Source organism: Gavia stellata, chromosome 20 (assembly GCF_030936135.1).
Source record: "Gavia stellata isolate bGavSte3 chromosome 20, bGavSte3.hap2, whole genome shotgun sequence".
In the NCBI taxonomy this organism is placed as follows: Eukaryota; Metazoa; Chordata; class Aves; order Gaviiformes; family Gaviidae; genus Gavia; species Gavia stellata.
Genome location: NC_082613.1, coordinates 3,458,941 through 3,484,294, shown reverse-complemented (window position 1 = coordinate 3,484,294; position 25,354 = coordinate 3,458,941). Strand labels below are relative to the sequence as shown.

Sequence of the window (25,354 nt, the reverse complement as noted above, 5' to 3'; positions counted from 1 at the left end):
TTTGTGGAGACTAATCTGAGGCCAGTTGTGACTTGCAGAAGTGTCTATTTAGTCTTTTAGGAGCAGCTCATGTCTTAGTCTCTACTCTCTCTTGACCAGCAAATGGTGAAGAAAGTTGCTGGGGCCAGTTCTGAACATCCATCCCTACTATCTTAAAATGTTCTTTGATCAAGTAATAAGTCAGGAATGACAGGGTCATTATCCATAAGTTTCTGCCCTTACATTTGTGAATTCAGCTGAGCATCTCCAGTTGCGTGCTGTTTCTGTAAGACACTGCTGGAGTTTTCAAGCAAAGATTGGTGTCAAGGAGAGCGGGCATCGGTGTCTACTCATGAGGAGTTTTCTGTTTTATCCCTGCTAATTTGCACTGTTTTATTCCTGTAGGGTGCATTAGGACCTGCCGGGCCACCTGGACCAGCTGTAAGTACCTCCTAGACTTGCATATGGAAAGACGGTGTGTAATATTATGCCAAAACCATCACAAAGACAAGACGGGAAGCCTTGTATCCCAAACAAAGGGAACAAAGCCTGACGGATTGAAAATATTGTTCGAAGTGTTTAAATATGTATGTATGACCTGTTCTGGTAACACAGGGCCTGTTCTTAGTCTTTAAGATGTTAAAAACAAGCCAGCTTGGGATAAAGACTAGTATATCAAATGCTATCAAAATTATTAGACATTAGATAATGTCTAGTAAAAATGAAAAGAAAAAAAGGAAAGTAGATAAACTAGAATGTTGTCTTCATAAATGACTGTGTCCCACTATCACGTCATTGTATGTGGCTTTACTTAGAGATGTCTCGTAGCCAACAGCAATGTAAAGGGAATATAAATTATTAGAGGCAAGAAAAGGATTAAGACTCCAGCTCTGCTCTGTTTGCAAATTACTGTAATTGGGGACAGAGGGGTGCTAAGGAAACTTAAAAGAAAAAAAAAAATTAAGCAACATTTTTGAGGTTTGCTTTTTTTCCCTAAACGTTCAGTTTCTAAGTGATCTTTTACTGTTTTAAATGTTGTTTCCAGGGCAAAGGACTGCCAGGACCTCCAGTAAGTAATGAGGCTCTTCTTGAAAAGAGAGGTTTAAATTATTATACTAGCTTTATCGGATAACTTGAATGTTACAAACCCACTCCAGGCCTTGGGTCCCTCTCCTGTGCTGGGCAGAGGGGTGTAGAGTCCTGCAGGCTGTCAGCCTTGGGGTTTTTTTATGCTCGCCTTACCCCCAGGGAAGCTGGCAGTGGTATAAATTCAAGGCACAGCAGCCTCCTAATCGCTGGAAGCGACCAGTTCTGGGATGGCTTTTGTTCAGTGGTTTCCTGGAGCATCTCAGAGCGACTCTGTGTCAGAGGGGATACAGATGTTGGCAACGTGCGATGATGGCAAGAGCGTGCTCCATGGGTGGAGGAAAAAGAAAGATGTGCATTGGTAAAGGGATTGTCTGGGTGTGCAGGATTGGGCTCCTCAGAGGAGCTAGGCAAAGGAGTACAGCCAGGCTGTTTGTTTGCCCCGGGCTTTGGCAGCTGCGTGGGGTCGCCATGGGTGTAAGGCTCTTCTCTCTGTTCCACAGGGGCCTCCAGGACCCAGTGGGCTTCCAGGTGGAAATGGATTTCGGGGTCCTCCTGTGAGTTTCTCCTACCATTTGATTCTCATTTACATAACCTCCGAAGAATGAGGTTCATTTCTAGTCTCTTACCCCATTCTGGAAGCGTGATGGACGAGACACTACAAGCTCTACAAATGCCTGCGGGCAATGCTATTCCTTGTATCAGCTTGTGCAGGGTCACCCCAGTCAACCAGTGCAATGCCGAAGATGTGCCACTGCTTGTAGCCATATCTTCCTTTACCAGCTATGAGTAAGGACAAAAGAGCAGCCGATGTCACGAGAACAGAGATTAGTTACCAGCTGGCGTGTACTTCCAGCATCCTCAAAAGAAGCTACTGTACAGAATGGGTCTGATCTGAGGGAGCCCATTCTGCAGAAGCACACCATCATTTCTGGGTGCCCACAGCTCCACTGGAGAGGTACAGAGCCAGTGGAAGCAGGGATGCAGGTGCAGGGGTATTTTCTTCTGTCCTAATCCCTGTACTTCCATATCCCTCTGCTCTTCTCTTCGCGGTCATAGAAGCCTTTGCAGAAAGAAAGGTGCAGTTTAGTCCCATTAGATATATCTTGCCCCACATTCACAAATATGCAATGGTACTTGGTAGTCACCCTTCCTCTCCCTTTTCATTTTCATTTAAATGATTAAGAAGGGGAATTCTTACTATTTTTCACTCTTTTTAGGGACCTTTTGGTCTGCCAGGATTCCCAGGGCCTCCTGGACCACCCGGACCTCCCGTAAGTCGAGACTTGCAAATAACCATGAGAAAATTCCCATGGGGAGTCCAGAATTTTCTTCTTGCTGCCAGAACGCGCGCATTTTATTTGCTGCCATTGCCTTGAGCACTCCTTTTCCGGGCTAAGTTTCAGCAAACCGTAAACACTGTGCCCCAAGGAGAGCAGTGACTTTTCACTGGCTGCACTTTGGTGTGTTGATTATCTCCTGTTAATTGTGCTGTGCGGGTGGAGGAACCCAGCGACATCCAGACTTTATGGCATAGACAGATTGTAGGGTGGGCTTTCTGTTCTCTCAAGGTTTATATGGTTGCTTGGATCATGATGTGTTCTTGTAACAAGCAAGGGGGGCTTGAAGCCAGCAAGTCTCTGGTTTGGGTTTGCCGCAGTACCTCTGGAGGGTTGGAGGGATAGGGAGGTCTTTCCCAAGGAAATTCCCTGGCCCGAAGGAGGGCCAGGCACAGCTGCTCTTCTCAAATTGCTGCCTTCATCGCCTAAGGCTCAAGGCTCTTCCCCGAGCTCATCTGTGCATCTCCAGAAGATGATCACACCCTGACACGTCTGGTTTGAGGACTGGTGCTGCTCATAACGCCCTGGGTTCAGGGGCTGCATTTTACACTGTGGGGCTGGGTATCTGCCTCCTGCTCCTCCAACTGAGCTGGGTCTGTAAAGTGCGTTTTCTAGAAATTGTATTTTCTCCTGGTGTTTGTCTTGATATATTTAAAAGACCACATTTCATGAATTGCAGGGTCTTCCAGGCACCCTTCCTGATGGCGGTGGGGACCTCCAGGTAGGTTTTTCTTTATGTAGCATGAAAATATATATTGGTTTAATCCCTGATGTGGCTTTTCATTGGCACACTTGGGTGACTGTCAGACCATTTAACATGCACTGTTCAGACCTGCAGAGGTGGGTCTAAACTGTCTTATCACAGAATACAGAAGCATTGTGTGTGTATTTACAAGACTGAAATGTTCTTTCAAGGAGGTAGATATGCTAGTGCTGATTTTTTTCTTTGATCTTTGCTTTCCAAAATGCAGGTTTTGCATACATTCTTCATTTACAAAGCAATGTTAGCATTTGGTAAATGACAACAGTTTTTCATGCATCTGTTTCCAATCCTGCTTTGCAAGAGAAAAGGTTGTGCGTGTTGCACTGTTTATTTCCATGGATGGTGGGACCAGGTTCCTATGGGCATATGCTTTGTTTAGACTTCCTTCCTTATGAGAAAGTCTTGATACCTTTCTTTCAAGGGAATGAAAGGAGTTTTAAGTCCGTGAACGATGGAAGTGACCTTTCCAGATTTCGCAGCTGTTGTTGTGACAGCATCTTTGGTTTTCTAATTGGCGTGCCCCAAAAAAGCTCAGTCAGTTCAGACTGCCTTATGGCAAGTCACGTGGAAGTTAATAGAAAATGATACTATTTCTGCGAGTTTAATTTAAGTTACCCTGTGGAATATACTAGAAAATTAAATTCCTGCTACAGTGGTGTAGCCTGAGGTTTTATTAAAAGAGAAAACAAACAAATGAAGGAAAAGCTGCAGAAGACAATCTCATTCCCTATTTATAAAGTTTTTAGAGTACGGCCTTTTGAGCCCCCATGCATGTTCTGATTTGTTCCCAGTCAAACTAGAGTTCCCACCAGGGCCTCGCACACTCCTAGACATCTGCAGATACCAACTTTATTGGTATTGGAGTTAATTTTTTTTTATAGGTCCCCTTCTGATAAACTCTCATGCTGGTCCTTGTTTCAGTTACGTGAGTTGTCAAATGGAAATCAATAGGGGTCAATGAATGCATAGAATTAAATGTATTCCTAATGATTTACGAGATACCCATCCAGCTTCACTGGGAAACTATGGCTCTCCATCATTTTGGTTTGTGGACCACTGTCAGCCTTCAGAATTTCTCACAGTCCATGCTCAAAGTGAAGCAGACCATTCATAAATCATTATTTTACGGGTTACTGGGAGCCTGGGGACCTGTTTAGGACCCTCTGCCATAGGGAAATGCCAGTGAATACATGATGCTATGAATGAATTAGATTTAGTGGGTTTAGAGCCAAAACCCACATGACCTTTTCACCTCTCCCTAGTAATGAAACCAGCTTCCCTGGATGCGCCGTGCGTACTTGATAAACCAAAGAGTGTTTCTGTTCCTTTCAGTGCCCAGCTCTGTGCCCACCAGGTCCTCCAGGTCCCCCAGGAATGCCAGGGTTCAAGGTAAGAAAAATACCACCCGCAGATGCAAGGGTCTGTCTCCCAGAGTAAATCCCATTATGAACTCCTGGGATTAAACTGTTTTATATACAGTACACGTCTCCTGTAGGCTCCATACCTCTCCAAACCAGCCATGCATTGGCCTGGGTTTATGCTGTCAAAACAGAAAACCCCTAATGCAGCCAAATATGAGACGAGGAGGATGAAGGACCTGATCCTGCCCTCTACATGCTCTTCCCACACTCACAGCAATAGCTGCTCTGCCTCTGAACTCAGCCCTGCAAAATGCCAGCAAGTGTGTGAGCTGTCCCTCCACCTTCAGCGAGAGGCTTTGCATCCTTCAAGTACTTGCCTGCACTTACGGCCGCGTTGCTTTGTGGCTTCATCCCTTGCAGGATTGCAGCCTTTGTCAGATGGAAGATTTAACTCCTGATTTTGACTATGGCCATTTATTCCTACAAATGACGTTTAACCCTTAGTGTAGGCTGAGCACAAAGATTAAAATACCATGCAAGCCTTGTGACGCGCAAGGGATGAACAGGAGCAAGCGGTTCAGGGCTGCCTCGAGAGCAACGTGCTGCCTTTCGAGACTTCAGAGAGCTGTAAAAATCTCACCAATTCTTAAATTGAGCTCACAGACCCTGTACACACAGAGATACACATTTTACTGTAGCAAGACATAACTTACATGATTAAATAAAATTTAATTGTCATTTTATAGCCAGTGTAGCACCAGGCAGCTTTCTGTTTGTTGTTTGATTCTGGTACATAAATTTTAGGTTGCAACCCTCAGGAAACCTCACTCAGCAGTTAAACATCTCCTCTGTCCCCTCTGTGATTCACATGAATTCTGTGCAGTAGGTTACGCTCTAGCAGTGAGCTGAAGTACTAAGTTACTCGAGTTTTTCTTAACAGGATTTAGCAGAAGTTGGCAATGGGTGGAACATCTCCTGGGAAATGCACTTAATTCCTCAAGAACTGACCTTTTGCAGGTCTGTTTGGTCTCTGAGCTGAGTCATAAATATCGCTAGAAATACACAATGTTTAGGGTATAACTATTCAAAATTCATAGCTTATGAAATGGAAAAACCTGTGAAGGTATCCAATTATGATGCAAATGATGCACAGGACCTTTTGTGTGGTGCGGAATAACATCTGCCATGGCAGAAATTAGTTCGGGTCTCTCCCACAATAGAAGGAAGGGAGCCAAAAAGCAAATTGAATCTGAGTTTACATGAAAGATTTCAGTGGGACTTTTTTTTGCAAGCTGGATGGTGTAGACATTAAAGATGACTTAAACAAAAAGGGAGGTTAAAGATACAGAATGGGGTTTTCAGAAGGTTCTCCCATTTTTAAAAATGATGGGAACTGAGTTCTGGTCCCTGACCTGTAACTGAGAATTGCATCCAGAGACCTGTAGCTTAGTCTGACCGACCGCAAGTCACTCTTGAAAACCAAATCTGGGCATTTCCTGAAACTACATCAATTCTGACACAACGGTACCTAACACAGGAATGGTGCATGGCTAATTAACCTCAGAAGTGACCTCCATTCACACCTTTACAGCACATGTATAGATTATTTTCCCAGTAAGTTGTTTGTTGCATGGGTTTAGGCCTTGCAGCTAACAAAACTTAAATTTTGAAACAAGACTGTACTGGAATGTGAATAATTGGAGCTCTTATTTCTAGGGACACACTGGCCACAAAGGAGAACCTGGTGAAATAGGAAAAGAAGGAGAAAAGGTAAACTTCAACTGGAGGGGGCTGGGGGAGGATTTTTCTCTTTAAAAGCACCATAACAAATAGTTTCTTCAAGAAGGCAGGGAGGAATGAGGCGATTGGCTGAACAGCAAGGAGAAGTTACTATGACTGATGTGCGTTGGCTTCCATTGCTCTGCACGTGTGCCCGTGTGCTAATACTTCAGGAAAAAGTCATCTTCCCAATAATCATAATGTTCAGATCAGTTCGATAAGTTAACACCTGTTGTTTTACACACAGGGATGTCAGCTCAGGAAAAAAGTCCTGCATTAATCACTCAGGTAGATTCCTGACTGATCAAGTGTTCTTGCACGTAGAAGTTGCCTATAAAGTAGAAGCAAATTCTGAAGCAGAAATCTGAGTGGGAGGGAGCTCAAGGAGAAGTAAGATGGGAAGGTCCCTGGCTTTGGGATGGCAGGCTTGTGCTGTCTCACCCTTTGTCTAATTATCTTTTCTCTCCCAGGGCAACCCTGGCCCTCCTGGTCCTCCCGGTGTTCCCGGCAGCGTTGGCCTGCAGGTAACACCTACTCTCCAGACCAGTCCCCGTGACCTTCTCACTGTGAAACTCAGCAGTGCCATCAGTCGTCTTGTGTTACACAAACAGCTCTTGCCTCTGCAAAATAACAGATGTGAAAGTTGACGCTGGTGAAAAAACAAATCGTGCTGGTTTCACTGAGCTTTTTAATTCAGCTCCTGCTTTTGGCACCTCGCCTTGGATGAGACATCCAAGTGATAGCCACTGTCTTGCTGGTATTTCAGTAGAGCCCTGGACACCTTTTGGGCAGATCTGAGGCTGAGCTCTGGGCTGGCTTGACAGCCTGGCAGGTGGGCTGGGGAGAGCAGCACCGAATGCATGGCTGCGTGGGGTATCTCCAGCATCACTTGCTCAGAGGTCGTCACCAAAGGGGAAAATGTCTTGTCTGTGCATCAGAAGGCTGAGCTTTCTGCTGCTCTTCGCTGTTTCTTAATGTTTTCTGTGTTGATGAGTTGTGACATCATGCTGTTCTGCCACTTTATGTTTAACAGTGATTAGGTTTTGACTGATTTGTTTTCTTAATTAGGGCCCAAGAGGACTAAGAGGCCTCCCTGGTCCAATGGGTCCAGCTGGTGACAGAGTAAGAAAAACCTTCTTATGAGTTTTGGTTTTTCTGGGTTTTATTTTCCCCCTCCACCATCAATTTTTCTCATGCAAGGTCCAGGTGGCATTTGTCCTTACTGAAGACCAGTGGGGAACTTGTAAAGATGCAAAGTGCATGGTCTTTCCTGCACCCTTCCCTGAGCAGAACAACCTTCCAAAGGCAGGAGGAGTCTGCACACCTGAGGGATGAGCAGGATCAGGCCCAGCGTTGATTTAAGCATTCAGACCAGAAGGACAAAGCACTGTCCTTGCAGGACTGACAATGCTAAAGAATCTTGCAAAAAAACTGAGAAATATTACATTTCACTTTCTGTTCTGTCTCTCTACAAGAAAAAGCCAAAGAATCACTGGTGAACAAAGATTTTCAGGACATGAAAAGTCTCCTCAGTAAGAACAGGGTCAGTCTCTAGCTCATCATGGCTTTGGACTTTTACCAAGGTCCCTTGACCATTGCCCTAGAGGCTGAATGGTTTTGAATTGGACAAAGTCATGCATTTATTTAGGAACAAGTGCATTATCAAGATACCGAGGCCATGAATGGTATCAGGGTATCACAGAGATAATGGTGGGGAGATCCAGAGTAAAAACCTGCTTGTTCAGAGGGGGATCTTTTGCAAGACTGTATTGCAAGCTAGCAAGAGCTATGGGGTGTCTTTCCAGGGCTTTGTGTGTTTTCTTAGATTGCAGTATAAGATGGGGGTACCGTTACTTCACCCTCTGCCAACCACAGCATTACAACGATGTATTTCTTATTCTTTGCAGGGTGACATCGGTTTCAGAGGGCCACCTGGAATCCCAGGACCTCCAGGGAAAGCTGTATGTATCTACTTCTCAGGATCTCTATGGCCCTGCCTTGCCACAACCAAAGCCTACAGTTTATCCCTCCTGCACAAACCCCTTTGCTGCCAGTGAACAGGAGGGGGGTGCTGACCATCTCCATCAGATTATTGCGTTTGCCTTTTTCCCTCCCGTTAGAGCAAGGTTATTTCACCTGACCCAGATCTCATGATGTTGTTCCCTCAGTCGTGCCCTGTGCCAGAATAAGTTCACCACATTTCCATTGCTCTCTGTTCTTCACTGCTCTCCCGTGAGCATCAGCAGCTGTGGGAAAGCACTTGAGTGGGGCATCTGTGTTGTTGAGAAGGAGAGTTTTGAGGAAGAATCAGTAAGCGCTATTTTGAGCTTACATCCTTTGAGCCTGGTCTATTCCCAAGTGCCCACAGCATGCGAGGACTTCTGCTACAAGCAGAAATAGTTGTATATTAAAGATGCAGTCCTCATCCTTTTGCAGAGCTTTGGGGTGAAGTGTAGAACACTGGAACTGCACATTTATCTGCGGGCAGACCCCCGTACCCTCCTCGGTATGCCCAAATATGAGACCAGAGCTGTATCTGCAGCATTAGGGCTTCTCTAAGAGCGTTTTCCGCTGGCCTGCCACCCAGTCTCTCCTTAGCATGGATAATGTGCTATCCGTTTTATAGCAGGCACCTGTGCCTATCTACCCCAGACAACACACCACAATCTGCATTGTCCCCGAGGCCGTACCACCCTCTGGGAACCCCTCCCTAGTCTTTGCAATTACAGAAGAAATTCATCTGAACTAAAATAAAATTAGGTGCTTACTGTCCACCGAACGTTTAATTGTGCCAAGCAGGGTCTAGACAGTAAATATTAAAGATTTTCTCCTACTGTGTTTCTGGTTAAAGAAAATACTTCATTAAACGAAGGGGAAGATGGTCTCTGCCCTGAGGGATTGTTGGCAAGGTCCCTGCTGCAATTCATCTGTGTGTCAGGAATTATGGAGTGTAACTGAGAAAGCACAGCCGAGCTCCTAGGGGAATGTGTACGCTCACGCCTCCGCTAATGCCAGCAAACAGCACAGAAAAACCTTCATCATTTACACCCTTGAAACATCAGTCTTTGTCACCGTGTGATGAAGATGCTTAATGGCTTTTCCTCCTCTGCTGTAGGGAGACCAAGGAAACAAAGGACCTCAAGGATTCAGGGGGCCCAAAGGCGATACTGTAAGTGCAGTAGAACACGCATCTGCTCAAATTTTGGACGTGATGTCCAAAGGAGTCTGTTTGACAGGTTTATTATGGCTTGTCCCCCCTTGGTTTATTTGAAAGGGAGGTGAAATGGATGAAAGTATTCCTCTCAAAAATGAGATGTTCAGGTCTTATTAAAGATGCCTAAGTTATAAGATGCCTTAGTGCTTCTTACAGTCCAGAGCACAGGGTTCAGATCTTGCATCTCCATCCATTGAAACGATCAAAAGATTTTCCCAGATGCTGCAGCTAGCATTGGGCCAGTTTTCTGGTGTGTCCTAAAAAAAATGCCATACCTACATGAACAGGACAGGAGCCAGCACAAACTGAATGAAACGTCCCTACAGAGTTTGAGTATTATCTTTGTTGTTATCTTGGTTGTTCTTAAGGGTTGTGTCCTGGATAACGCAGGATTTATTGCTGATTTCTAGGGTAGACCTGGACCAAAAGGAAACCCGGGGGCACGTGGACTCATAGGAGAACCTGTAAGTCAATTAAGTAAGATGCAAGTCTCACTGTTGTTTTGCTTGTAGATGATGAGATAAAACACGACAGGAGAAATCTTGCATCTTACAGCCTTCGCTATCAAACTTCCGCTCTGCGGGTCTGTGTAACCTTCAGTGTAATTCTGGTTGGACCAAGCCCTAGCTGTACTGCTGTTCACAAAAAAATCTCTTGGTCTCCCAGTACAACTAGAGTTGGACTCATAGCCAAAAGGTTCTTTGTGAATGTATTTTGCAAACCACAGAGTATCCTCATGACCTTAACCTGCGTTGTGCATGCTTGCAGGGCATGCCTGGCAAGGATGGACGGGATGGAGCTCCTGGACTCGATGGTGAGAAGGTTTGTAAAGTCCTACTTAAACACTGCAGGAAAGACTTCTGTGACTGTCCCTGTGTGTTGCAAAGCTACTGATGCTTGTCAAGGAAGAGCATGGCTGGAAAGCTTTTGCTTCTAAAAAGTTTTCCAGTAGCGTAACTAGTGAAGGAGAGTGAAGTTGCTTCTATTAATTAATCCCAAGGAAAATCCCTAAAGAAAGAAGATGCACATATGGGCCATGCACATGTGATCTAAACTCAACTGTGTCGCTATACTTAGTGGTTCTTATTGGCTGACTCTGGGCCTTCAGAGATGGCTTTTCAGAGCTGTTGACAGAGACAGCGGTTTATTTTAACTGCCTGTAGACAAAGTGCTGTCAGGTGCTAGTTGCCTGGTTTTTGAACGGTGATCCCGCAGGAACATGGACCATGTGCTGCCGAGGAAGGCTGGGAGCTGCAAGGGGACTAGGGAAACACCTGGAGCTCTGGGCACCCCGTTTCCAGTGGGTGCCCACCTCCTGTAGACACAACAGGCTCTGGGTCCTGCACACGTAGGGAGGGAGAAGATTACAAATGCCTGTGTGGGAATGTGTCCCCTACCTGTGTCAGACCATTTTCCAGTAGCAGAGGGTCTCTCCTAACCTCCTGATATCCACAGGGTGATGCAGCTCGCATGGGTGCTCCTGGAGAGAAGGGACCAAACGGACTTCCTGTGAGTATGGCAGTGGGACCCGTCACCTTCGGGGGGGTACAGCAGCGTGGCCTGCATACAGACATCGTTCCTGGGGAGAGGGGAGGTTCATTTTGTGCACTGTCTCACAAGCAGCCCCATTTAAGCCAAGAGTAAATGCACTTTTCCCACCATACAAACTGGGGAGCAGTGTACGAGGCAGAACGGAAAACATCTGGAGTAGCACCAAATACTAATACAGTAATATCCTGGCTTTTGGCCACTTTGGCTCTGTTTAAAATTTAAATTTGAGAGGGATTTTCTCTTTCACATCCCAGTGACATGCATCCCTTATGCAGGGAGGTAAGATCTGGTATACAAATGACCATAATTCAACAATAGCCTGAGCTGTGTCCTGGCTTACTAGTGCTCGTTGGCAAAATGTTTCGTCTCTCCAGTCTTCCGACTATTTAAATAGAGGTAAAGTATTCCTTTCTTCCTGTCTTACAGAATATTTTGAACACTCCTGGAGGGAGAGGTTTCTGCTGTGCAAAATGTTGCTGCTGCTGCTCTATTTGTATATTCCTCCTCTTTGCTCTAATTGTCGAGGATTAGTGTAGGTAGAGCGGCTAGTGCAGTGAATAACAGGGAAATTGAAGCAGTGCAGTGAACAAGAGGGAAATTGAAGCCGTGATTTTCATGGTGAAAGCTGCAAAAATGTAAATCCTCCATTGCTTCAAGCAAACATTGCTCCTTGTATGTCAAATCAGACCAGAATAACAAATTAACTCCGCTTTGTGAGGGGAGGGGTCTGGAGCACAAGTCTGATGAGGAGCGGCTGAGGGAGCTGGGGTTGTTCAGTCTGGAGAAGAGGAGGCTGAGGGGAGACCTCATCGCTCTCTACAACTGCCTGAAAGGGGGTTGTGGTGAGGGGGGTGTTGGTCTCTTCTCCCAAGTGACAAGCGACAGGACAAGAGGAAACGGCCTCAGGTTGCGCCAGGGGAGGTTCAGGCTGGATATTAGGAAAAATTTCTTTCCTGAGAGAGTGGTGAAGCACTGGAAGAGGCTGCCCAGGGAGGTGGTGGAGTCACCATCCCTGGAGGTGTTCAAGGAACATGTGGACGTGGCACTGTGGGACATGGTTTAGTGGGCATGGTGGGGTTGGGTTGATGGTTGGACTTGATGATCTTACAGGTCTTTTCCAACCTTAGGGATTCTGTGATTCTTCTGACATTGCTTTAATATTTTTTTTTTTAGGGGCTGCCTGGAAGAGCAGGTATTAAAGGCTCAAAGGGTGAACCAGTAAGTGAATCTCTCTAATGATGGGTTCTGGTGCGGAAGCTACTAAACTTGTCACAGCACAGCTTCTCAGCTTTTGGGGATTGGTGCCCACAAGTAGACCCTGGAAGGACTTACCCCAAAGTGATGGTGTCAGCGTTCCTGCCAGGGCTGGGCTCCCCCGGCAGTGAGGAGCAGAGGTTGGGTGTAATGACCGAGATGGCCCTGCTCTTGCTGAGACAGCTCTTGCACCTGGTTCAGTGAAGACACAGCAGATACACAGGAGAGTCGTCAGTGGTGTAGTAAACCTCAGAAGGAAGCATTCCCCCTTTTCTCAAAGTCCCGAGAGCAGGCTTCATCTTTGAGAATCAAAAGGCTGAGCATCTGCAAGAAGGAGCAGGATTATCTCATCTTGCCCTTTGGAGACTTTCCCCACCCCAGGAGGAAAGCTTCCACCGAGCTTTAGATTGGCACCTACCTGTGAGAGAAAAGAAAATCTCAGACAGACCAAAGCAGCCCCGTGCAAAGCTGTTCTGGAAAGCATCTGTTTTTCTGTCCCTCCCCTTCCTTTCTGAATTTGCCCCTGTGCACCTGCATCATTATTCCTGCTAGTCCTCACGCATGAGAGCACGCTGCAGGAAGGCCTTTCTCCTTCCCTAGAGGGGGTGCAGGAATGAGTGAAGCGGGGTGTCCTGAGCATGCCTCCGGAAGAGCATCCCTGTCTCACTGGTCCACTGCAGTCGGAGATGGACTCTGGTGGCACTGCCCTGGCGCTGGCAGCCCTCCCTAGTCACTGGTCCCAGCACAGGACGTACAGCTCGCCTCTTCTTTAAATGACTGTTGTTGAGAGTTTTGTCGTCTTGGTCTTAAAACTGCAAAAGCTTAAAGCTGTAAAGGTTTTAACTCCCTCCTCGGTTTGTTGCTTTGGGTAGGACAGAAATGACTGTCTGAAGTTATGCCCTAACCGAGCGTTCGCATTCTCCTCTGCAGGGCAGTCCTGGAGAGATGGGAGAGGCAGGTCCCTCTGGAGAGCCAGGCATCCCTGTACGTATCCTCATCATTTACACTTACGAGCACTGCTGTGAGTGTGTTTTAAACCAAGCTGCGAAGCTGGAGCTCATGTGCTGCTGCTTCCTTGCACAAATAAAGCTTTTAGTAATGCGCCAGGCGCTGTGCTGCCTGTGGCACGTGCGAGCCCCCGGGGATGCGTGCTCCCAGGCAGCCCCGTGGTTGCGTGGAGCTGCCCAGCGAGTCTGATGCGAGCCGGCCGGGTGGTCACCTCCGTGCACACATACTGTGCTGCAGCAGAGGTCAAAGCCCACCGAGGCAGGCAGTGTGACCTAGTGGATGGTGCAGCGGGACAGGGAGTTTGGGACTGGAGTAGGCTGGGATGCAGGAACACATTCTGGCTCTGCAGTGGGTTGGGAAGGATTTGCGGTTCCTAAATGGCACAGCTGACTTTGGTGTTATTGCCAGGGCGACGTTGGTATTCCTGGTGAGAGAGGTCTGCCGGGACCCAGAGGAGCAACTGTAAGTACAACGCTGCTTGTAAATCACATAGATACCAAAATAGAGTTCAGTACATGGGGATTACTCTCTGGCTAAAATAAAAGGCCACGTTCTCTCTTGCTATTGTCTCTGGGGAGTTCTGGCAGCAGAGGAATTACTCCCCCGTAAGTGGGTCAGATCCTGCTCTCACTGACAGCTCCGTGCAAATGCAAAGTGATTCCTCCTGTTTTGTTTGGCCAAGAAAGCTGCAGTTGTCCGAGAGGTTTGTGGAGCTGCGACAGTCAGACAGGAGAGACTGGACAGTCAGCAAGTCCCCGATTAGACAGTAATAATAAGGTTCAGCTTGTGCTGAATGTGAGTCATTAAGAAGCAAAACTGCTGTTAAGCTATTGCGTACATTGCCACCAGCACATGAAACATGAAATCCTTCCCACTCCTGTATCGCTTTCCCTGGAGCGGTAGAGGTTCACTGCAAAACCTGAAGCCGTACAAGCAACAAAACTGGAAAGGCTGCACATTGCCACGGTGAACGACAGGGGCTTGAAAGGTGTTAAAAAGTGGGTAGACCTGTTGGGACTCTCTCGCCTTTCTTGCACGTGGTTGTGTGCTTTTCCCAGCTGCTTGAAAATGCCCCAGAGTTCACAACCGTACAGTGGGTGCAATGCCAGAACAGTTTTCAGGTGGGGAATCTGTTCGCACATTCCCTTCTCCCTTCTCCCACCCAGTACTGCAGCAGCGTTACCTTGCTGGGAGCTCGTAGGTATGAGCCCCCAGGAAACAAAACCCCGTATGTGGCTTTAGCGGTTTTCACTTTTACTCTGTGAACTGACAACTTTTTGAAACATCTGGCTTAGAAAACACTGAGGTCCTCATCTTGTTCTGCTTCCACTGCATTCCCTGCATCATCTCACAGCCTGAGAAATAAGAAGCTGCAGAAGTTGCCATGCAAACCTGAAAATAACTGCATGGCTACATGTTGTGTCCCTGCTGAACAGCCAAGATTATAATAAATGGTATCAGGATGATAAAAACCTGATTTTGTTCACACTACTAAAAATGCTAGATTACCTTTAATTTTGTCACTCCCCAACTAGCACTGCCGTTGTGGTTGGACCTGACCTGCCAGTGGTTTGTTGGGCTTTTTTTCTTCCCCCTTTTTTTTTTTTTCTCTCCCCCTCTTAATCTGATTTTGAAATCCAGAAGCCTACAGCAAGTCTAACATGATTTCTGGTATGTGCCACTTGGAAGAAATTGAACTGTATGATGATTTATTGTTTGTGAGCAGCTGCTCTTTAAACTTCCAAGGAAAGGGAAATCAGCCTTAGAAAGAAACTAAATTAATAATGTTCGCTTTTATGTCTGCAATTTTTCATCAGGATAGCTGGCCCCGCAAAAAGGTATCATATTATTACAGCCAAAAATCAAATGCAGTCGAGCTAATTGCATTGGTGCAGGCTTCTGACACGGGTGCAATAACAGATGAACCCATGTTTGTTTCTAACCTGGGTTTCTAATTTCTGATTTGTGTTATTAGAGTCCTAATTTATACGAAATATAGTTAAGCCTGGGCTACTCTGAGAGATGCAGGATTTGTCTAGTGTTAAGCCTGTTTGGCTCAAAACAATTTGACTTTATTTAGCATAGCATACCGAGGGTTCCTTCCCGTCCAGAGGCTGTCAGGTTCTATCAGGTCTCACCGCTTGTAAAGGCACCAGCACAGGAGAGTCATTTTTGGTGCAATTTAATGTAACTTTCCTAGAGCTCTGTATTTATAACTCTAAGTTCCTCACTGAATTACAAGCAGAAAACAGAAGTGGAAACAGTAATCACAAAAACACCTGAGCAGTTCTCTAGCTTTTTGAAGCTGATGCTGCTTTATTTCAGTGGATTGGCTCCTTCTGGGCAGACCCTGGTTTCTGCCCGAGGTAACGGCCGCGCTGATCCTGAGAGCCAGGCAGAGACGAGGGCGGCGGGTTTGGATCGCACGTTGAGTCACGTGAGGATTTCCTCTTCGTGATGACCGTAAAGAATGATGAGACAGTGGATGTTCAGATACCAGGGGGAATTTGTAGTGCTAACAATTAGGGAAAAAATACTTAAGGAAAAAATACAGATGCCATTTTAACATGGGGCACAGCTGCACTTGCAATCCAGTAGGCAACTGGTTTCTTGGGTAAGTTGGACAGTCCGTGCTGACTGATCGTCTGCCTGCGGCGGCCAGTTTGAAGTTTATTTCTGTCCCTTAATGCTGCACCCAGCAGAGACAGCTGTGAAAGGAGAGAAAGCCGATGTCCCACCTTGTGACAGAAGTTTGCCTAAGGCGTCTATTTCAAGAAGACCCTTTGCAAAATGAGATTTAGGTGCCTAAATTACTTAGGTTGGGGATTTTTTTCCTAAGATCTATATCGCATATGTGATTTTTTTCTCGCTGGAAAGTAATAGAGACTCCTAATTGCAATGCTCATGTTCTGTCTAGTGAGCTGGGCTCTTAAAAGCATCTGGACTAACAGCGTAAGAGGCTGCATTTTTCTATATTGCTGGTACAAGGTATGTCCAAGCAAGTGGATGCAATTGCCATTTGTCATGTCCAAGTGCCTGCAGCACACGTTTTACAGTAGTTTCTTGTAGAACTGGATCAATTAAAAGTGTAATATTGGGATAGCAGATCCCCTTTAATGTATATTGTCTACGCTCTATCATGCGTCCACCTTTTGCTGTCACTGATCTTTACTGCTTATGACTATGATATGTCATTAAGCATTAATATATAAAAATAAGCATTTCTGTTAATAATAATATTAATAAAGCTCAGTAAACACCAAGCACCACTTCACAGAGGCTCATCAGGTTCGTCAGCAAGGGCACTGGGCAAAGTGTGCTGCAGTACAGAACTGCATGCTCGCTCTCTGTTAGAAGTGAGCCAATTTAATTACACAAGTGACTTACCTGCCCCTGAATTTTCTCTTCACCAAAGCTTATCTTTCTCTTTTCAGGGCCCACTTGGTCTTCAAGGCCCGATGGGAGCTCCTGGTGTCAGAGGTTTCCAGGTCAGTATGCTGACAAGGGTAATTTAATGTGCATTGTGTTTTGGCAGGCCACTTTTCTGCGAACCTTTGCCAAGACAAGTGCGTGATGGCAACAAGTGATAGGAAGAAATGTCTTTCCACTTGCCAGAACCAGGTTGATGCCTTTATTAACACATGACAGTAGAAGGAGCACAAGGCCAGATAAGCTGTCTGCTGGAACAATTTATATTTACTGTTTGTTTGCAAAAGAAGGGTTTGTGTTTGAGCTATGTAAAGACACCTTAATTTCTCCTTGATCTAGATGCCCCCAGCCCGTATGTCTTCAGTGAACACCTTTTCCCTTCTGCTGCACTGGGGACTCCCCTATTTCTTGCTCCCCTCTCCAAGGGAGTGTTTGCAACCACTTCTCCATTCCCCAGTGAAACTGGCTGAAAACCAGTGTAGGGTGCTACTTTCTGGGCGCGTCACTCGGTTGGGAGTCCCAGATGTGATTTTATTAGTGAAAGACCTGGGCCAGCCAAAGGCTGGAGCGCTTTGGCAGGGTGGCTGAAACGTGGTGGGGCAGAAGTTGGAATGAGCTGCACTGACCAACACAAGTGGTACCAGCAGGCAGCAAGCGGTCCCTAGGTCCTGGGGGGAAAAGGAGGGAGGAGATCCAAAATAAATGACCTTTTTGAACATGTTATGGAGACTGGTGAACTTTGGGGATGTTGAGATATGCAGGGTTTCTTGGCACTTTAAGATGTAGCTCTTTCTTTTGTGTTTTCCTACCAGGGTCCCAAAGGTGCCAGTGGGGAGCCTGGCCTTCCTGGTCCAACCGGAATTCGTGGAGAGTTAGGTGACAGGGTAAGGAGACAAGTATTAGTCTGTAACTAATTCCTGTTTGGGAGAGCCTAACGGGGCCCCCAAACACGGCGTAGCTGATGACACCCCAGCAAACACAAGCAGGCTTGGTAGAAGGTGGGTACATTGGGCATCCCAGCCCATCCTCTGCGGCTGCTGCGTGCCCAGGACGGACCCTACGCAGGTAGCAGGATTCATACATCCTCTCTCTTCTGTTCCTGTCCCTGTTTCTGTTTCAGTTCAGGAGCTCCCACTATTTTTAGGCAGGATGGATTCTTTAAAAGAGACTTTGGGTTCCTATCCCAGCTGGAAGAGATGATTGTGTTGAGGTTTTTTCCTGCTCTGTATGCTGATTTCACCAAAGCCTTGCTCCCCATGAGCACTGGAGAGCTGATTCACGCATTTTTGTTATTCAGATGCTTGATCAGGGTTTCTGGATATATTTTTTTTAAATTACAGTTTGCTCAGTGATTTTTCTTTCTGAACAGCAACACACCTGGGCCCCACACCACAGAATAAATGCAACTTTTATTTAAATGAACTCATTCTCATTTAAAAGAAGCCCAGCAGTGTAAAGTGAACAACATTTGTTCGGGGCTTGCAGGAGAACAGTAGCTGTGTGTTCGCCGGCTCCCTCTACTCCAGCTTTAAGGTGAAGTTTCTGTGTAAGCAATCGCAGTGGCACCACGGGGGTTTCACAATGGCCCTTCTGTGCCGGCTCCAGGCAGGTTTAAAAAAGCCTCTTGGAGGGACTGTGAGCCTGGAAGTGTAAAACAGGAAGGTTATTGTGGAGCCGCGGGGTCCTGATTGCATTCAGGGCTTCGCTGCGGTGAAAAAAATGTATGTTCAGAGGGGAAGAGGCCCCTGCCCAGAGCAGGCTGGTATCCAGAGAGCTGCTCGGAGCAGAGGGAGGGAAAATGTTATGCTTAAAGCCAAAAAAAAAAAAAAATCTAGGTTTTATTTCTGGCTCTGAGGCTAAGTGTAGTTACTCTAAGATGCAATTGTTGATTGTTTCTTAACACCCCAGCTCGTTAGCACCTTTCCCCAGGAGAACATGCTCTAGCAGGTTTGGATAACGCTGGAGACTTTCCACCTCCACGTACACAACTGGTACTCGGAGTAACTTCCATCTGCCCACCCAGTCCCACTGGTGTCGGTGACAGCCACGCGTGCCCACAGTCCTCTGCGCGGGCAGCGACAAGGGCTGCGCCAGCGATCAGCACTGCGCGTTTCCACGCTTGTTACTGGGCACAAGACTCTAAAACCTCAGGCCGTGTCTTTATAGCTTAAACAAACAGCCTTTGCTGCTGGGGGCGATGGCATCTGCTGCGGGTGGACAAAGAACGCAGCAGATACCGCCCTGCGTTTGCCTTACTGCCAGCCAGCCTGCTGGTCCTGACATGTATAAAGAGAACTGCAAATACAGGATCAATGCAATTACCCCGTCCCAGCTGCAGTTAACCCATCGCACTCTCCTGAAATCAATTGTGCCTTTTTTTTCTTTGGGGGAAAAAAAAAATGCCTGCAAGCCTGAGTTAACAGGTACTGATGTGCTTTTTCACAGTCCTTAGACTGACTGTGGCCAGGAATATAAACCAGCATATCAGTAAGTGTGTTTTCTTGCATGAAAAATAGAAGAGGTTTAATGCGTTTGACCGTAAGATATAAAATAGTATTGAGACGATATATAAACCATCTTGTTGGAGTGGGATATTGGGGAGGGGAAGGATTTGACTATTATTACTGACTGTGGTAGTAATAGATAAATATTTTTCCTAAGGATTTTTATTAAGATCAAATTCATGGGGATTCTAGATGCTGGCAGCCATCTGGGGCGATGTCTCTCTCAGCTCTATGCTGGCATCACTAGATGCTTGGCAAAAAATATTAGTTGTGTTTAAGTGATAGGGTGACACAAACGTGAGGACGGCCGGTGGACGTGGAGCTGGTGGTACTCGAGTCCTCTCGCTTGTTCCTGCTGCTAGGAATTACTACAGCTGTGAATTACAGTTTTGAATCAAAATCTTTTTGCCTAAGCTTTTCTTTACGGGAGTGTTCCTCGCAGGACACAGTCTTTGGTGACTAAGCTGTGTTTTATTGCCATAAACTGTCATGGAGCTTGGGACTCTGAAGTCGAAGGTATAAATCTAGATGATAATGTTCAGAAACAAATATATCGCCTTTGCCATCGGCAAACATAAAATGGGAGTTATAAATAGCTGTAGCCATTCTTGCATTTCCACATTCCGTTGTCTGTTTTACTGGGAATTATTTTTTCTTTACTAGAAATCCCCCCCTTTTTTTAAACTTACTCAGTGCTTGACTTGGGCAAAATGACATGCCCTTGTTATATGTGTTTGTCCTCCTCAAGATTCTGTTCTGCTGAGCCATCTCCAGATCTAGTTATTAAAAAAGAATAGTTTGCAGGTGCCAGACTGATGAATGTGCTGTAGAAATCCTGTTTGAAGGGTTAAAGGATTGAATTTCCCATGTAGATTTTGCAGTAGAGAAAAAAATCTGGGTCTCTCCTGCGCTCCTTGTTGGCTCTGCTGTATGGACCCGAAGTCACGGGTAGGGCTGAAAATGTCTCATGTCCTCTCTGTGAATGCCAGGTAGATAAAGTTGGAAGGATTTTTCAAGTTGCCCGAATTATTCCTAGGGTGATAATCAGTTCCTCATCTAAATGCATTTTATTTCTGTGGCCGTGTTGTTCTGTGAAACTCAAAAGTCGGGAGCACCTAACTCTAAATCCCCAGGAAAACCGAGAGTCTAATAAAGCCCTGAAAAACCATCCTGACTCTTTGCTGTTGTGGTACAAAAATGTTCTTGTCCATTTTATACCATGATTAAATTCAGTCTCCTTCTCACATCTTCAGGTGTGAAAGGCAGAGATCAATCACCCACTAGTCTCATCCTGGACCTCATCCTTTAATTTCTGAATTTGTAAAATTGCTGTTTTGGTCATGATAGTGAGATGACAATAATGAAAAGCGGAGGGACAGAAGCAAAACAGAGTTCCCACCCCTGGGATGGATGAGAACGATGACTTTTGTGAAATGGGTTTTAAAGACGAGGATTAAAGGCACAGAATTCATTTTAGTTTTATTTAGGAGATTGAGGGGGATGGTATGAAAAAGGCCAGCGTAGATAACCTGTGCCAGGCAGGTGGGGAGCAGTGCATCGCCGAGCCATGTCAAGAAAGTCTCTCTGGTCTGGTTGGATGAGGACTTGGTGGGCAGAAGACCACCAAGGCCTGAGCTGGGAGGTCCTGCCTGGTCTGGCAACTGCTCTGTGCTGTAGGCAGGAGGCCTGAGAAACTGCCCTGCAGCACAAACCGGTGACTGTAGAGTGTGCTACAAAGCTAGCAAGGATGCTTGAAATATCTTCTTGTTTCTAAGAAGTATGAATGAGTTTTGGATCCTCCTACTTGGCAGTTGGGAGACTAATTCCCAGCCCCTTGCTGAGTGAGTGAATGTCTGACCGCAGTAGGAATTCACAGGAAAATAACAGTTTGAGCTCATTTGCCTTCTTTCTTTTACTTATTCTCAGGGTCCTACTGGTGTTCCTGGTCCCAAAGGTAACCAGGTAAGTGATAACTTTCACGCTGTAGTCAGCAGAGGCATTTAAACCGTACCTTAGGCACAGCCTTTGACAGCACAGCCTGCTTTTCCTTCTTTCAAATGAAAATACTCCAGAGCAGGCACCAACACAACCCTCTTCGGTCCTGTTTTTCCTACATTGGCGAAAGAGATGGAGTCTGTTCTAATGGGGACACGTGACAATGCTGTGATAGAACCGCTGGACTCTTGCTGTTGATTTTGTAACCACGAGGCATGCCGTATACGAGCTCCTCACATCACGTTCCTCCCGAATTAAGTTTAGAAGCGCAGCTTTTCGCTGAACATGTGCCTGATGAAGAGGCTTCGTCCTAGCCTCAAAGCTTGGCAGACTAATAGACTAATTTAATCTTTTACCTTTTGCTGCTTAACTTCCATAGTTGGCTTAATCTCAGTGATGAGCTTTTGAGCCAGTTTTCATCAAGTATATGACTTAGGTTAATGCACGACTGTGTTTTTGCAGAAGACGAGTGCTTTTCCAGCAAGTGTTGCTTGTTTTGTTTACCTGTGTCTGTGTGGTCTCTGTTTCATTGCTAAGGGAAAGACCAACCTAACCTCCATTTGTCTTGAAATAACTTCTTCTCTAAAGCCATACAGTCACCATAACAATGTTCGTTACCTGCTCAAATTGCCGTGTCATAAGCCAGCTCTGCTGCAGCGGGTTTGGCATGGGAAGCACTGCCGTGCAGCCGGTGGTGGTAGATTGCAGCGATTCGTGTCGCCCCCAACGATGCTCCAATTGCACACGCTGCTGTTGGCTTGATGGAGGCGATCAGCAAATCGATGCTCCTTGTCACGGCTAGTAAAATTAATGTCACCAGAGCTTTGGCCACCCTTATGTTAGGGTCCCCAGACAGAGTGGAGAGGGACGGTCCTCACCAAGCGATGGATCACTTCTGTTTAAGGGTGGAATGAAGCTGTTCTGCAGATGACTCTTTCCACCGAGGAAGCCTAGAGGACACAGTTGCACTCGACACTGAACATTTAGCAGTCACTGCAAACCCACATTGTCCGTGAGACCCAGAGCTGGGGAACCCGAAAGGTAGATTCCCTGTACGAGGAATGCCAGTGCCAGCCTGTGGATGTTTTTCATGGTCACCCCATCAGGGCTCTCATCTGTATCAATTCAGCCTTTCATCCAAGTACCACCTTGTTGCAAAAAGGGCACCTAGTGCTCGCGCAAGCTGCCTTGCACCACGAGTGCCATTGTCAGCAGGGGAACAGCTACTGTAGGCTTCAGCTTTGGGAAAAGAGAACGTCCTCTTGGTGGAGAAGCTGTAGAAGCTGCTGAGTGCCCCCGTCCCCCTTAGGAGCTGAGGTTATCCAAGCCTCAGAGTGAGCCTTATTGTCAGTAATCCTTGTGCAGCGATAGGTGCAGTGTTAATTCTGGTATCTCACTTTCAGGGCATTGCTGGAGCAGATGGCCTCCCAGGTGACAAAGGAGAACTGGTAGGTGTCCTTAAATTTAGTAGAATTGACTTCTCAAATAACAGATGGGTCTAGAAAACCGTGTATCAAGAGCTAATATGGTCAGTAAGAATTAACCGTCCAAGAGCTCCAGCCCTGCTGGCTGCGAAAAGGAGAAGGCAACCCGAGCCTTTCCGCCACCATATTCACGGTGTGCATCAGCTCTCCTCTTGTCTTCAGGAAGCACAGGATAGCCAGCGTGGCCTTTGCAGAACTGTGGCGTATCAGCACTCGTTTGTCACTTTGCTCCTTAGAGCGGTTAACGATGCTCTGTCCATGGGGGGTTTGGTCCACCTCAAGAAGTAGCCAGGTTGCCTGGACCTGCGTTCAGCACTGGTACCCGGGGCAAGTCTTGGTGTCAGAGTCCCCTCCCTGTTGTGCCAGAGCTGAATCCGGTCTCCGGCATCCCATTACCATTCCTGGCCCCTTTGCTAGAAAAGCCCATTAGGTGCCATGGACATGTCATCGTGGCTTCCCGGAGCTTGGGAGATTTGACTTCAGATGTGCGTTTTCTGAATAGATCGTTCGTTCTTATTTCCCTTTTTTTTCTAACAGGGTCCCTTTGGTCCCCCTGGCCAAAAAGGAGAGGTATGTGTCAGAAGCTGTGGGCTTACGCCCCGAAAGGTTTGGGAGTAAACATGGTCATCGCATCTTTTGATGATGTATCTCCATAAACTATGTTCTGGCGTCGTTTCCTAGAAGCATGTTTTTTTCATGGTCATACTATAAAATCTATGACAATGACAATTTTTTGTGGCATTCAAAACATTCAAACGTGTTTGGTAATTTTGCTGCAGCAAGGACTCCTATTATCATGACCTATATATGTAAAACCACCCATACAATGTAAGAAATGTACACGATCAGCCAGATCAGTTAGGGAAACTTGAAGAAAGGCGTAACTAATCCCTATGAGAAAAGAATGGACCATCTCTTCCGTTTTAAGTGGTGTTTTTTTTTTCTTTTTCCCTCCTTCTTCATTACAGCCAGGAAAAAGAGGAGAACTTGGTCCAAAAGGTGTCCAAGGACCTAACGGGACAGCTGGAGTACCAGGGATCCCAGGACATCCAGGGCCCATGGGCCATCAAGGGGAGCAAGGCATTCCCGGCATCACGGGAAAACCTGGGCCTCCTGTAAGTATTATCTGCTTCTGGGGCGCAGTCAAGGACTCACTGAAGTAAGTAAATGGATCCTGGGTTTTGGAAGCATATTAAAAAAATAAGGTTCTGCATCTGAACAGGCAAAAGTAGGTAACTGTGCGTGCAAGCCAACAGTCTTGCATCAAGACTTTACCAGTGCAAAAAGATTAACAGTTTGCAAGCTTCAGATTTAAAGTCCCCCGGACTGCATGTCTTGGAGAATTCATCTTCTCTCACAGTGATACATGAGCAGATTATCTGCATCCATTGGAACGGGCTGTAAGTCACTGTTCTCATTACAGAATTGAGTTAGAAGTTGGTCATTTAAAAATACAACTCCTATTCACTGCTTCAGATGTTAGACCTCTGTCTTGGTCCAGAGCTCATGTTTCATCATTCAGGAAAGGCCAAATAAACCCCAGATTAAATATCTGGCCTTACATTAAAATTAATCTCTGCCATTAATATGACAGACCTTCTGAATTGAAGCCGTCATCTTTTGAAAAGGGGGAAAAAACTCACTCCTCTTTGTGCGGGATCCTACGCTTCTTACTGAGCTGCTGGAAATGAGTTTCGTGTCCTGAAGCTTCTGTCAGGGATGATTATCAGTAACGCGGTTTGTCTAAGGCCAGATTCTTCTGTTAATTGCAGGGCAAAGAGGCCAGTGAACAACATATAAGAGAACTCTGTGGGGAAATGATAAATGGTGAGTATTACTGAGAGAAAACTGACTTTAATTACCATATTTAGCTGAAGATGAGTAGGTCCTGAACATAAGATGGCTCCTGAGATTTGTTAATTTTCTGTCTTAGTAAGAAAAAATATGTTGAACTTTAATATAAGGAAATCATTCAGGTCACCTGGTTGTCTGGGATGTCTTTCATTTTTCTAAAATTAGAATTTTTAAATGATTCATTGTGGCAACATACAAAGTGTGCTGAAAGCAGCTTTGACGCAAGTATCATACAGGCACGCTGGCCGGCGTGTCAGCCCGCCCCTGTGTCAGCCTGAACCGCAGCTCCCACCCCATCCCCTGGAGCAGGGCTCCGGCCAGGGGCCAGCTCCCCGGGAGCCTCGGTCTTCCTTTGGAATTACTGTTCTGCTTTTAGTGGTTACATTCGCCACTTGGGATGAAGTTAAACTCTGACAGCTTGTTTCAGAAAACTTGTTGTAATTATTTAAGTATCATTTTCTAGAATACTTGACATCTTTTAGAGTGGTTTAGGAAATGGGAAATTTCAATGGCTTAAAACACTTGCTGATTTCTGACCAAAATCTCACTCTGTGGAGATTTAAAAAAAAACAGAAAAAGCCCCAGATGAGCTGCGAGGACAGATGCAATGTTTAGTTTCCTTCTGCCAGAAGCAGTAGGTGTGTAGGAGTGGCAGGGAGCAGGATCTGCCCAAGCGTGCAGTTCTGCTTTGCGGTTGCTCGTTTTTCAGCTGCTCGCTCCATTAAGCAGCCTGGGTGGCAGATGACAAAGAGC

At 46.1% G+C, this 25,354-nt stretch overlaps 1 protein-coding gene across 1 annotated transcript in view; it reads left to right on the top strand.

Moving 5' to 3' along the window:
- Window positions 1-25,354, top strand: part of COL9A3 (collagen type IX alpha 3 chain) — a 40,629-nt gene that overhangs the window by 11,647 nt on the left and 3,628 nt on the right. Inside the window, exons 6-29 of the mRNA XM_059827076.1 lie at window positions 385-420; window positions 1,025-1,048; window positions 1,569-1,622; window positions 2,286-2,339; window positions 3,085-3,126; window positions 4,501-4,557; window positions 6,246-6,299; window positions 6,779-6,832; window positions 7,377-7,430; window positions 8,216-8,269; window positions 9,424-9,477; window positions 9,933-9,986; window positions 10,291-10,344; window positions 10,978-11,031; window positions 12,247-12,291; window positions 13,258-13,311; window positions 13,744-13,797; window positions 16,770-16,823; window positions 17,577-17,648; window positions 21,195-21,230; window positions 22,667-22,711; window positions 23,285-23,317; window positions 23,716-23,862; window positions 24,520-24,574. Coding sequence (XP_059683059.1) covers window positions 385-420; window positions 1,025-1,048; window positions 1,569-1,622; window positions 2,286-2,339; window positions 3,085-3,126; window positions 4,501-4,557; window positions 6,246-6,299; window positions 6,779-6,832; window positions 7,377-7,430; window positions 8,216-8,269; window positions 9,424-9,477; window positions 9,933-9,986; window positions 10,291-10,344; window positions 10,978-11,031; window positions 12,247-12,291; window positions 13,258-13,311; window positions 13,744-13,797; window positions 16,770-16,823; window positions 17,577-17,648; window positions 21,195-21,230; window positions 22,667-22,711; window positions 23,285-23,317; window positions 23,716-23,862; window positions 24,520-24,574 — 1,294 coding nt within the window. The remainder of the gene's footprint in view (window positions 1-384; window positions 421-1,024; window positions 1,049-1,568; window positions 1,623-2,285; window positions 2,340-3,084; window positions 3,127-4,500; window positions 4,558-6,245; window positions 6,300-6,778; window positions 6,833-7,376; window positions 7,431-8,215; window positions 8,270-9,423; window positions 9,478-9,932; window positions 9,987-10,290; window positions 10,345-10,977; window positions 11,032-12,246; window positions 12,292-13,257; window positions 13,312-13,743; window positions 13,798-16,769; window positions 16,824-17,576; window positions 17,649-21,194; window positions 21,231-22,666; window positions 22,712-23,284; window positions 23,318-23,715; window positions 23,863-24,519; window positions 24,575-25,354) is intronic.